Raw genomic sequence first — 12740 nt, forward strand, 5'->3', positions numbered from 1 at the left:
TGTTTAGCACGTGCCTGGCACTCCACCTATTAGAGGATGTACATAAGAAATAAAGGTTGTGACTTTGAGTATGGATGTTACACTTCTACAAGAAGCAGCTACGTTTTTGACATAAATGTTGAATCAGCATACAGTATGAGAGCTTGTGGACAGGAGGAATATAACGGCTTAGAAAGGTTTGCTACCTTGATGAATCACGAGGGTGACGATAAACCGCATACGCAGTAAAAAATGCGGGCGTTTTCGGGCAAGTTCGGCGTTTTGAAAAAAATTTAAATATTCGCCCGAAAACACCGCATATAAAAATTAAAATAAACTTACTATGTGGTAGATAAACTTTATTAACTCCTTTCTCTTCAAGTGCCTTCTTCCCAACTATCGTCCGCTTGGCATGTTACAAGGAATTGCATTTCGTGAAAGCGCGGGCGGTTTCGGTGGACAGCCGTCAATTTTATTCGAAAAGTCGCCCGAACTCGCCCTTGCGGCTTAACCGCACCCTCCTTCGTTCTTTTTTTTTGACTCTTCCTCCGGCTGTTTAACTGCTGCAACGCTGTCCTCCTCGTCTTTGTCATTAAGCATGGCCAATAAAGACCTTTTTGTTGCGGAGGAAGATGAAGCAGACGTGCTTGGTGACTTGTCAATGCACAAATCATAATAATTCTTCAAGGTTGTTTCCTGCTCCACCCTGCCCCGCAACAAAGGGTAAATTGCTATGGACGAATCGAGCGCATTTTAGGTGAAGTGCTGTGGAGAACAGCGCTGCACCAGTCTTCAGCGCAAGATCTAAGTACTTATCGAATATCTAAATATGAAAAGAGAATTATAGCACATTGTGACATTAGTGCATTGTTTTAGTGAATAAGTGTTTGAAATGAGTTACTTCTTCACCCTTTTCGGGCAGCGCAGCCCCTGTTACCGCCAAAGTTACTTTTCAATTTTGACTATGACGGTTTGTTTTCTTCACATTCTCTATGAAATGGTTGCAACGATTCTTTGACTTTAGATATGCGCCCTTTCACAATGTTATTTAACTTTTTATCCGCCAGCAACGGCAAGTTTTCATCAATCGTCTCAGAGTTTGTTTCAACAGTTTCGACGAATTCTGACAACGCTACGTTAGGACGATTCAGCCATTCGCATGTGAAGGACCTTAATTTTTTGCGAAAATCACCATCAGAACCCGTTTCTTCTTTCGTTGCAGGACCATAACCGCGTATAAAATCTTTCGCTAACTGGTCCAAGAAGTTCACAGCTGTTTTAGAGGTTTTTTTATTAGACATTTCTAAATGAGGGAAAACATACCGATAATTATAAGAAAAAAATAATCATTTTACGTAAAAAAATATTGAAGAATAAAGCGTAACAATAAAACACTCACCGATGTGCAATATGAAGCACTGTCAGATTTGGCGGCTAAATGTAGAATGCAAATGCAGTTGCTCCCATCAGTATTCATACCTTTTTTTCCATACCAAATAAAATGACATTTGACCCCAAGAATTATTAGCCAAATCTCATTGGTTGAACGTCTATCTCACCACTTTGCAACGCTCATTAATATTTTTTGCGTTGTGTAATTGGCTGAGATTGCAACATTCCATTTTATTCCATCCAATGAATGATTTTTTCAACATTAATATGATTGGATAAAAATAATCACACCTTTTTACTCTGTAGTTCATGTCCGAAATTGTTGCAGGTGCAACCCCTGTTAAAGATTAAATGGGAATCCTCTTTACCTCAAATCTCATACACAGGCTGATTTTTATGGCTCTCAGACGCTATGGTGTACCAGAATCCTGGATAGGGCTCATACAGCTATACTACGACAGCCTGTGGAGTAAGTCTTTTTCGGCTTCTGCTCCATCCAGTTGGCATCAACACTGTAGGGGGATTTTTATCGGCTGTACACTTTCCATTATACTATTTCTTGCAGCTATACACGTTATTATTGAATATGTTTTTGTTACTCCCACCCTTATTGATACTGAAGGTAATAAAACAAAATCCCAGACCAACCCTCAATAAAAGCTTTTATGGATGATATATTCGTAATGTCCACGTCAATTCCAAGTACTCAAAATTTATTAAACAGGTGTACAACAGCTCTTGATTGGGTAGGCATGTCGTTTAGGCCTTCTACATCACACAGCATTGTTATTGATAAGGTAAAAGTCGTCCAAAGTTCACCGTTTTACAGTTGGCAGCGAAAAAATTCCATCCATTCATTCTAATCCAATTAGGTTTTTAGGCAGAACAATAAACTCATCCTTGTCTGATTCTGCTGCAATACAAGAATTTCTAAATGATGCCGAAGACAAACTTATAGCTATAGAAAGGTGCTTTCATAAAGGGGTCCATAAGGTTTGGTTTTTACACCATCTGTTAATTCCCAGAATCCGCTGGCCATTATTAATCTATGAAGTTTCTCTATCTACTATCACAAAACTAGAGCAAAGATTTTCTGTTGTCATTAGGAAATGGTTAAAACTACATCATTCAATTTCCAACATTTCCTTATATTCCTCGACATCGCCTTGTCCTCTTCCCCTGAAAAGTCTTGCATCTGTTGTCAGATCTGCCAAAATCAGTGGACATCTGTTACAAAGAGATTCTGTCGACCCTTGTGTGTCAAAGTGCGTACCAGAAGCTGGAAATTGGAAAGTTAGTGATGCAGTTCTTTTGGCGGATAGTCAACTCTATTTCAAAAGGATTTTAGATTTGCATCAGACTGGTCGAGCTGGCTAAGGGCTACTAGACCACAAAAATATACCACCAAAAGGCACTTATGCTTACCGAAAGCTTGTTTTCAATATTATTGAAGAAAATGAAGAAGATATTTACCATGCCAGAGCTTTACAGTTGCATTTGCAAGGCAATTGGACAAAATGGTGCTCTTTTGTGAAAAATGATTTATCTTGGAGAACAATTCCTTCACTGCCACAATGTCTAACTTCCTTTTGTAGATTATGCGGTATAGTTACGTGTGTCATTGCTGGCAAAAACACATTTGTTTCAATTTTGTTCAAAGATGTCTTCGAAAAAGAACAGTGCGTCAGGGTAAGTGTTTTTATGTACATGATGTAATATTATAAAACTATGTAATATCATACGCTCCGTCTTTCAAACACGGTCCGACGAAAAATAAAGAGAATCTGGCCGTAGGGTAAGTTGTGATTATAATAACGTTGTATGTTGCTTTTATGCATTGGAATGATTAAATACATTTTATTATTATATATTTTAGATATCATAAACAGTTCCTGAAGGACTTCATTTGTCCTTACGGAAAGGCGTATGACGAGAACTTCCTCTCGGACGACATTTTCAAAGCCCGATTGAAAACTCAATCATGTGAATTTTTGTGTAGACCAAGCGTGGCATTGTCGGAATCAGCGTCATCCCTGCACAACAACATAACCGCTTTTGGCGATTTGCGACAAAAGTTAAAGACGAAGTATATAAAACCTTTTGCGCGATACCTGGACACAGTGCAAGATGCCTTAAAAACTGTTGATGCAAAACATAAAGGTGCAAAAATAGATGTGCGGGATGCAATAACGCAGTTGGGGAAATTCTTTACTACCAAAGATGCTTATGTGGTTGAGTATGCAAAGGTGTTGGGGAAGCTGGGTGCTTGTCTTTACAGTCTAAGCACCCATTACAGCGTAGCAAGGTTTGTGTTTACCCACCCTCAATGGGTAAAGGCAAACATGCTACAATGTATTCCCGAATTCGGGAGATTTTATGAGAATCCGACCACAGATAGTTACCTTGAGGGGCTGTGTTTGCAGTTTGCTTCCTGTTCTTTGAGGGATGTACCACAGGATTCTAATTCTATGGATTTAGACACGTTGTTGGAAGAATCATTTTACAATGATTCTCCCGATGCCGTGTTTAATACCATAGAGTTAGAGGACTGTGGAACCCCCTCTACAGGTAGTAAACGCAAGCACGAGTCCCAAGAGGATGATTTCACTGTGGAGGGTTCTTGTAGAACTCCTGAACGGGAGCTTTCCCCAACACCTCCAACTAAAAAAATAAAGAAAACAAAAACAAAAAATTAGAATAATATGTTGTATATTTACAAAGATAGATTTAGTTTATTACAATAAATCTTTGAACAATGTATTTTGTATTTATTCCCAGACTAATGTTTTAATGATAATGATGAATGCGCTGCGTTAATATTATTTTTATTTTATATTGCTGGAATGTTTTGACTTATTTTCGATATTGCGAATTCAAAAGTCTAGTTATAATATCTTATTAAGTTATAGTGCCGTTAAGTGAGATTCGTTGCTAAATGCGCATTTAAGGAATATAATAAATACAAAAAAATTGCTGGACGAATGGCTTTGTATTTTTTATTCCCATATTAACATTTTCTTAATGATCTTGCATAATACGCCGCGATAATATTATTTCCAATATATATTACTGAAACGCTTTTACTTAATTTCGATATCGCAATATGTACTTCTTCTTTTAATTTCCATGCTAATGTTTTCTTAGTAATCATGGTTAATGCACGGCGCCAATATTATTTCAATAAATATTACTGAAATGTTTTTGTTTATTTTCGATATTACGAAAAAAAAAATCTACTTTATATTATGTTAATAACTTATAGTGCCGTTAATTGCGATTCGTTGTTGAATGCGCACTTAATCAATATAATAAATACAAACTATTGCTGGAACAAAGTACTATGCATTTTTAATTCCTATACTAATACTTTCCTACTGATCTTGCATAATGCGCCGCGATAATGTTATTTCCAATATAGAAATTGCTGATGTGTATTAAATGTAAACAAACTAGAAAGTGTACTTTACAATATCTTAATGGATTATAAGTACAGTTAAGTGTGATTCGTTGTTAAATGCGCGTTTAAGGAAAATAATAAATACAAAAAAATAATTGGAACAAAGTACTTTGTATTTTGATTCCCATAATAATAATTTGTAAATGATCATGGTTAATGTGCGGCATCAGTATTAATTTACATATACAAATGAATTGCTTTTATTTATTTTCGATATTGCGAATTAAAAAGTCTACTTTATAACAACGTAATAACTTATAGTGCCGATAAGTGCGATTCCTTAAGTTATAATGCCCTTAAGTGTGATTTTTTGTCATGTGCGCGTTTAAAAAATGTATTACCGGCTAATTTTTGTTTGGAGACATCTTAGAAAATTTTTTACAGTGGAACAATACGCAACGGATGTAGTTAATTAAAACAAAAAATTTTAGCGCCATACTAATGTTTTGTTACTGATCATAGATAAAGCGCTGGGCCAATATCATTTTAAATATGAATTGCTGGAATGCTTTTATTTATTTTTGATATTACTAATAAAAAGTCCACCTTAAAAAGAGGATTTTGTTTTACAAAGGTACAGTGCACGGGGACATTAATAGATCTCGGTTAGGTTGTAGTTAATTACAATGAAATTGTTTGAACAATGTACTCTGTACTATTTTATTGCTATACCAATATTTCGTTAATGATCGTAGAAGACGCGCGTACATTTAATACAAACAAAATTTAATTTTTCAAACAAACAGTAGGCGTAGGTGTGGGTAGTGGGAAAAAGTAAAAAATGAATTATGTTCTGTAAACATTGTTACTGATTTATTTACAATTGTCATGACTGCAATATCGTCATAGGCGTTATGTGTTTTGCTGTTAATACTGTCGCAAATTCTACGTTTCGTGCTTCACGAACTCGTGATAACACAACGTAGCCAATGCCGGGACCAATTGTGTCTCTGTCGATGGCCCAGGTAATATGTGGGAGTGTTTGTCCTAAAAAAACGGAAATTATTAGGATCAAAGTGCGAAGGAAGTGATGGCGCGTTAAAGTATTTCACTAACCTTGACATTTTAAAGCCGTTTGACAATATGCAGGTATGATTGGATAATAATAGGTTCTGTGGCTGTCATATATCGGATAAACGTAAACTGTCGTTCTTGCGGTTTCTACAGCAATGATGGTTGATTGCACATTGATTATTTTACCTAGTAGACACATGTATTTTCAATGATGTAAAATACAGTGAAATTTATTAAAAACGTTTCTTACCTATGACGCCATTCATAAAAGAACCCATTTGATCGCGATTTTCCGTCAACATACCTATTGAACCGACGAAATACACTTGACGTTTTCTTGAGCTATCGATTACCTAAGAAAAGCAGAATAGAAATGTAAATGTTTATTTGGATATAAAGTTGATATTCGTTGTTGGAGTAATGGTGAAATTACTGTAGGTTGAAATACTTGCCTCAATGTCGGGTTCTTCGTCGCGGAAAAGGTAATTCATCACAGTTTTGTTAATGAAATCTTTTGTCTTGTGGGAAGATGCTATATATATGGTATTTGGATTCTCTGTAATTATGGCTAAAATCCTTTCGCCGGTGACTTTGTTGGTACTTGGTATTTTTGTATGCTCAAAAATACGTTTTATTTCGTCAAATGTAATACTAAAAAATAAATAAAATGTCTTAACAAAATTAAAATAGAAGTATAAAAAGGTATACTGCGGGAAGAAACCATACTTAAAACTTCTGATTTTGTCCAGAAACTCTTTATACAAAGTTGTGCTACGATGTGAGGTATGTAGTTCAATTTTTTTAAATAAACGAGTCATCAAACTTGAGAAAAAGCTTGAATCAAAGTTTGTTTTTTCTTGAACCGTAATTAGTGGTAAACTTTGATGCGCATCTCCCAGAAAAATTATAATAGGATTCGATGGAAGTGCATCAAAGGTTTTCATTATATGCTTGATTATGTGAGAATTGACTTGACCAATCTAAGTGTAATAGAAAAATAAGTGAATTTAATTTAATTGTATAGTTATATTTAACAGCAGTTGTTTCTATTAACAAGTTACCTCATCCACTACAATAAGCTGGAACCAACTAATATGCCAATTTATTTCCCATGGTGAATCTTCAACTGGTATTAAAAAGGCAGAATGTATTGTTTTGCAAGTGATCGTTGAAAAACATTGTCTGTAGCTATCGGCGAGTAGTGCCGTTGGTGTAGCGTCATATTTGTTTTCTATCGCGAATGCTATTATGGTTTTTACCAAATGCGATTTTCCTGTTTTAAAAAAGTTAATAAAAAGTAAGTACTAATATTGTATTCGTTATTTCTAAGAAGTAAAGTTGCTTGCACCTGTTCCTGGGTTGCCACAAAGTAAAATTTTGCGATTTAAAGGAGATTCGCTATCAACATCTGGTTCGACGATACTATCTTCCGATTCATTGTAGTTATTAATATCAATACTTTGAACACAATCGCTGTCGTCATCAATGAAGCTTGAATCCATTGACTGTTCGTCGAGGGAAACATTGTCGATATCAGAATTAGCTTGTGGATTTGTCTGTGTACGGAAAATAAGATTGTTAACAAAATGCTGGTAAGATACAGTTTTATATGCAAGATGAAGAAAGATTTACATTTTTTCTGCGATCCATTGACAATAAGATTGATTTAACATAGTAAAATACTATCTTTTGATCTACAGTTAGATCTTCTATAGAAAATTCGGTATCCTCAGCGTTATTTCTCCTAAATGAGGAATTGTATAAAAATTGTTATATCAATATTGCTGATGGGTCAAAATTCTTTTAATATTCATGAAAATATGAACTTACCAGATTGGTATGCCAATATCTTTAAACGTAGCGACTTAAGGTACACTAGAAACGTGTCAATATAATAACGCTTGTGAACAGATGGATCCAAATGATTGCGTATTTTCTGATTATCGTTCCAAAATGTCGGATTGATTATCAAGGCATTATGAAAATATGCAATTGATTCGGGTAAGTCCTCCGATTCTGGGTTCACAATTTCTGACGTGTTTCGAAATGGCATTGACATTAACGTATGTTGCCAAAAGTAAACGGGGTTAAATATTAAGGCGTATATTGTTGCCACCAATCTTGGTTTTTGATCCCTATATGGTGGGGGTGGCTAAAAATAAAGAAGTATTACAAAAATTCGCAAAAAAAAGCAATAACTGATATTAATGCGTATAGAGATATTACATTTTTTGCTGTATCAAAATTGCGAATATAGTTCTGCAGTGACATTTCTGTGCAATATTGCGGCCTTTGGAGATACTTTCACCGTATTTTCATTGGTATTCAACGGTTTTGGTATAACAAACGTCTTTGTTTTAGTAGGTGTCCAAGCAACCTTAAAATAAACATAGTTGCAAAGATTTTGAATGTTGCAAAGACATTGAATATTACAATAGACAATAAAATAAACTGGGTAAACTGACTTTAATGTTTGCGAAATGAGCTGTCATCTCAGGCGCCGTTAATTGCAGTTGCATCAGATACTGACACACCAAAGTAAAACCGGGAACGTTGCGAGCATTTTCTCCTATTAAGAAGTGTAAGTATGTTTGATGAAAGAAAAAATATTTTAGTGTTTGTAATTATTTCAGTAGTTACCTGTTAATTGAAAGGAATCTTTAAATTTGGCAACATAGCCTGTCACATATTTAATAACGGTTTTTGGGTAGTGATTCACATACGAATAATAATTACCTGCACATCCATACGACACATTAATGTTCCTAGAATGGTATCTATATATGCTCTGAGTTTGTTTGCAAAAGCAAGAACGTCGTGCTCCAAATGAATTACCCCACTGTCATCAGTGTGGCTCTTGCAATTTGACACTCGCGATTGGAAAACACGTTGATCTGACTTTTGCAGCTTTTGTACCTAATAATGAAAATTCAAAAGTGATGGAATAAAAAGTAAGAAAGAACTAATAAAAGCATTAAATTGGAGAAAATAAAGAATGAGTTATTGGAATAAAGAAATTTTAAAACATACGTGTAGCCTATGGATGGATTCTTTGATTCCATGGTCCATTTAATCCGATCCAATGCTAAATCTTTAGTGTTTTGAATCCAAACAAGTAGATGCAAGTGGATCGTTCCCTCTTTTTTGACATTCAAAACGGTAGAAATACGTGTTGACATTGTTATTCTTTTTTCTAGTTGTACCCACGTATTAGTTGTTCAAGAATGTGCATGATATGCATATTATGGACAGCACCACAATCAAGGTTGCTACTTGCTTTTAATGCAAAGCGTTTGAGTAATTCTTTCATCTAAAATAAAAAAGCAAGGCAAATAGTTCATGGACAGTCATAAAAATATTACCTGCGGAAACGTCCATTCGTAAGGACTTATAGTGATAAAAAGGTTAGGGAAACCAAATTGTTTAACAGCGTCTATCAAAAAGAAATGCTGTTTCTTCCAGAAAGATGAGCTAAACCATTTTTGCTCTAATGATTTTCCTGGATTTAGGTTAAATCTTTTGCCAACGTTGACAGCACCTTTATGGGAATTAAAATGCATTATAAATTCTTGCACAACTGTGTTAGTAATAGAAAAGAGTAGCTTTTGGAGAATTGTGGCAATACTTACCGGAAACAGTTTTAAAGATCCATCTGTCAAATTGGTACTGCAACAGCAAGAAGTCATTTCCGTAGTCCACAATAGACGAGAGAAGTTTTAGCCTGAATGAAATTTTGCATGACTTTCTGTTCGCCCCGCCTTAATAAATGTAATAAGGATAATGCATTACAAGGTTTTCAAATTAAGAGATAATAAATCGACTTTAACGTAATGAATTTACCATCAATGTGACTTTCGCATCAATTTTTGCTAAAGTATAAGAGAGGCCACAATGCACATTCCAAGTATTTTTCTTGGTAGACGTACGCCAACTGACGGCGTTTCTCTCTGTCTTGGGATTCTTCAACGAAGTGACTAAAAGCAGAAGATACTAATTATTTGTGTTGTTAACGTGTAAGTCTGTTGGTCAATTTGTTAAAGCAAATATAAATACCGGTACATGGATATATCAGAATCCATGAGTAACGAATAAACACGCAAGAGACGCCGCTTTCTTTGTGTGTCCTGAATTAAATTAATCCTTTCTAAAACTGTTTCTGTACGATTCTAAATAATACAATGAATTAATTGGTTATGTCTTTGCAAGGGAAATACCTTTAAACTGAGAGGAGAAGAGCGTTGTCCGTATTGATGACGTACATATGTACCAGCGTCAATATTAAAAACGCGTAGCAGTAGCTCATCTTCTTTGCTGCAAGTTTTAATAATGTTTGGGAAGTCATCAATATGTGGGATGATGTACCTCCCGCTGCATCCGTCGCATGTTTGTATTCTTTTCAACCGTGATGTTGCATATGACGGAGTCATCTTTTGTTTCACCAGAGACTGGCAACTATGATGACATAATAAATTTAAGAAATACTGTATTTACAGTTATGTTTTGTATATATTGAATGAATTATACCTTTCGCACATATTCCAACTCTTCTTTTCTATCCATATTGTCAAATCATTTACGATTTTTGCACATTTTCTTGAATCTAAATACAAAATTGTTGCAAATAATGTTGTATGCAATGCAAATGAGTGTCTTTATTAAAAGAAACTTACCAGCTGTATGTTCACAATTCATTATATCATTATATCGCTCCTTATTTACAAATACTTCACCTCGCTTTTGGCTTAATTTTTCGATGTTTTCATTAACGTCAACGTCTGTAGCATAAATACTGTAGCAAGGATAACCGTGGTTTGAAGCCATAACTGTTGTGTTTACTATGGTACAAAGAATATTGAAATGCACAATTTAATAACTTTAACAACAAAAATGATTACTTACAAAATATATACCACATGATTTAATTTCAGTTATTTTTTTAAGTTTTTTTATACAATTTTTCAAACAAATATGCACGCCTAAATTTACTCTTGAGTAAATTTAACCATAACAAATGATTAGTTAGGGAAATATAATCAAGCGTTTAAATTTTGCTTTTGAGTAATATCAGGAGTGCAGTAAAAATTAATTACAAAAGAAGTACTTATTCATTGTTAATAAGAAAGAATATTTTATTAAAGGAAAGCGGAACATTTTTAAAAATGATGTAAAGCCAAAATTTTTAAATCAATAAAATTGGTTGACAAAAATTTTTACCACAAATTGCTATTATAGAACAAACGATAAATAGAAACCTATAAATCTGTTTCCATATTCTAAAGTAAAAAATAATTACTTAGCTAGAATATAATTACACCGTTAAATGTACTGATAAGTGATATTACCAGGGAAGTAAATGTTTAATTACAAAAATAAGTACTTCTTTTTTGTTAAAGAGAAAAAAGTGGTTTAATAAATGTACGGTGGAAAATTTTTCAAAAAATATAAAACCAAAATTTTTGAAATTTTTTAAACCGCAAGATTATTAAATAAATAAAATTGATTGAAAAAGCATTTGTTACGCGTATTAGTATTATATTCCTCCTCCACACTTAAATGATAGTAGAAGTTTTCTTCTAAGTAATACTAACCGTGAAGTGAAAAATAAACACAAATTACAGTAATAGGTACACATTTTTTGTTGAATGGAACAATAATTTAAGTACAGTTAAAAGTTTACATACAACAGGTGACACTTAGTACTTCGCTGATTGTAATACAACACCGTGCTGTGACAAAAAACAAGAAGTTACAGACCATCGCAGTTGCAAACTTTCCTAATACCGTGCTGTGATAAAAAAGAAGTAACAGACCATCGTACTTGTAGATTTTCCTACAGTAACAGCTGACACACTGTGTGTCACCAGCTGCCACACAATACCGACGGGTTTCCCGTGGATCACACACAGTTACAATGTATCAGACAGTAACAGCCCACGCAACGTGTGTCAGCAGCCGTGCCACAATACCGTATGGTGTCACGTCGCGTCAGTGACATGCTTACCTTCACTGACAGCTGACGCTTACATCTGTCTTGCGTCGAAAGCTGTTACAAGGTCACCCAAAGTAACAGGTGCCGCCTGTCACCATGTAGCTGCCCGTCGTTTCGCAGTTACAATGTATCAGACAGTAACAGCCCACGCAACGTGTGTCAGCAGCCGTGCCACAATACCGTATGGTGTCACGTCGCATCAGTGACATGCTTACCTTCACTGACAGCTGACGCTTACATCTGTCTTGCGTCGAAAGCTGTTACAAGGTCACCCAAAGTAACAGGTGCCGCCTATCACCATGTAGCTGCCCGTCGTTTCGCAGTCAAGCCTGGGGCGGGTCTGGCGGGGTACGGTCGCGATGGAAGTTGCATTCTGTGCAAGAAACCATCCTCAAATGTCTCTCACATATTGGGTGCCTGTAGGACCTCTCTTTTGCAGGGTAGATACACATACCGGCATGACTCGGTTTTAACAGTTTTGGTTAAGATATTAAAAGAGTTTTTGGTATCATATGAACCTCTTAGGGTTTCCAAGTGCAACAAAATTAATTTCATTCCGGCCGGTCAATCACCATCTAAGAAGAGGCATACAAAGTGTCCAGGCCTTCTTCACCTTGCTTCCGATTAGAAAATACTGTCAGATTTAGATTCCGTTTTAGTTGTTCAACCTTACACTGCAATAACGCAACTACGCCCAGACGTGTTATTAATATCCAGTTTTTCCAAAACTGTAATTATGGTAGAACTGACTTGTCCATGGGAAGAGAACACGGAATATTGGCACAAACGAAATCTTAAAAAATATTCTTTACTTTGTTATGCTATGAAAAACAATGGATGGATCGTGCATTTCTTTGCCATTGAAGTGGGTACAAAGGGTTTCTGTTCAGAATCAGTAAGGACCTGTTT

At 35.2% G+C, this 12740-nt stretch overlaps 2 protein-coding genes across 6 annotated transcripts; both read right to left on the reverse strand.

Annotated features, from left to right (window-relative positions):
- Positions 1-4979: 4979 nt before the first annotated feature.
- LOC130648629 (uncharacterized) lies at positions 4980-6191 on the reverse strand. Its single transcript, XM_057454688.1, has 3 exons — positions 6093-6191; positions 5885-6028; positions 4980-5815 (listed from the first exon to the last, which is right to left on the reverse strand). The coding sequence occupies exons 1-3, from the start codon at positions 6142-6144 to the stop codon at positions 5655-5657; spliced, it is 357 nt and encodes a 118-aa protein (XP_057310671.1). The 5' UTR covers positions 6145-6191; the 3' UTR covers positions 4980-5654.
- Positions 6192-6198: 7 nt separating this feature from the next.
- LOC130648595 (uncharacterized) lies at positions 6199-9978 on the reverse strand. Of its 5 annotated transcripts, XM_057454678.1 has the most exons (8): positions 8579-8860; positions 8308-8411; positions 7673-8219; positions 7475-7586; positions 7191-7398; positions 6904-7115; positions 6569-6822; positions 6199-6493 (listed from the first exon to the last, which is right to left on the reverse strand). In XM_057454678.1, the coding sequence occupies exons 4-8, from the start codon at positions 7490-7492 to the stop codon at positions 6226-6228; spliced, it is 960 nt and encodes a 319-aa protein (XP_057310661.1). In that variant the 5' UTR covers positions 7493-7586; positions 7673-8219; positions 8308-8411; positions 8579-8860; the 3' UTR covers positions 6199-6225. The 5 variants fall into 5 exon arrangements, with proteins under 5 accessions (XP_057310661.1, XP_057310638.1, XP_057310645.1 ...); XM_057454655.1 differs by adding an exon at positions 8873-9978 and having other exon boundaries at positions 7673-8758; XM_057454662.1 differs by having other exon boundaries at positions 7673-8411.
- Positions 9979-12740: the final 2762 nt, after the last annotated feature.

The sequence above is a fragment of the Hydractinia symbiolongicarpus genome, chromosome 1, assembly GCF_029227915.1.
Source record: "Hydractinia symbiolongicarpus strain clone_291-10 chromosome 1, HSymV2.1, whole genome shotgun sequence".
Taxonomy (NCBI): Eukaryota; Metazoa; Cnidaria; class Hydrozoa; order Anthoathecata; family Hydractiniidae; genus Hydractinia; species Hydractinia symbiolongicarpus.

Coding starts and splice junctions, on each gene's coding strand:
- LOC130648629 (XM_057454688.1), bottom strand. CDS start 6,144: ATGTTGACGGAAAATCGCGATCAAATGGGTTCTTTTATGAATGGCGTC. Junction 6,029..6,092: donor TTTTATGAATGGCGTCATAG/GTAAGAAACGTT, acceptor TGTGTCTACTAG/GTAAAATAATCAATGTGCAA. Junction 5,816..5,884: donor AACGGCTTTAAAATGTCAAG/GTTAGTGAAATA, acceptor CCGTTTTTTTAG/GACAAACACTCCCACATATT.
- LOC130648595 (XM_057454655.1), bottom strand. Junction 7,116..7,190: donor TTGTGGCAACCCAGGAACAG/GTGCAAGCAACT, acceptor TTTTTAAAACAG/GAAAATCGCATTTGGTAAAA. Junction 6,823..6,903: donor AGCTTATTGTAGTGGATGAG/GTAACTTGTTAA, acceptor TATTACACTTAG/ATTGGTCAAGTCAATTCTCA.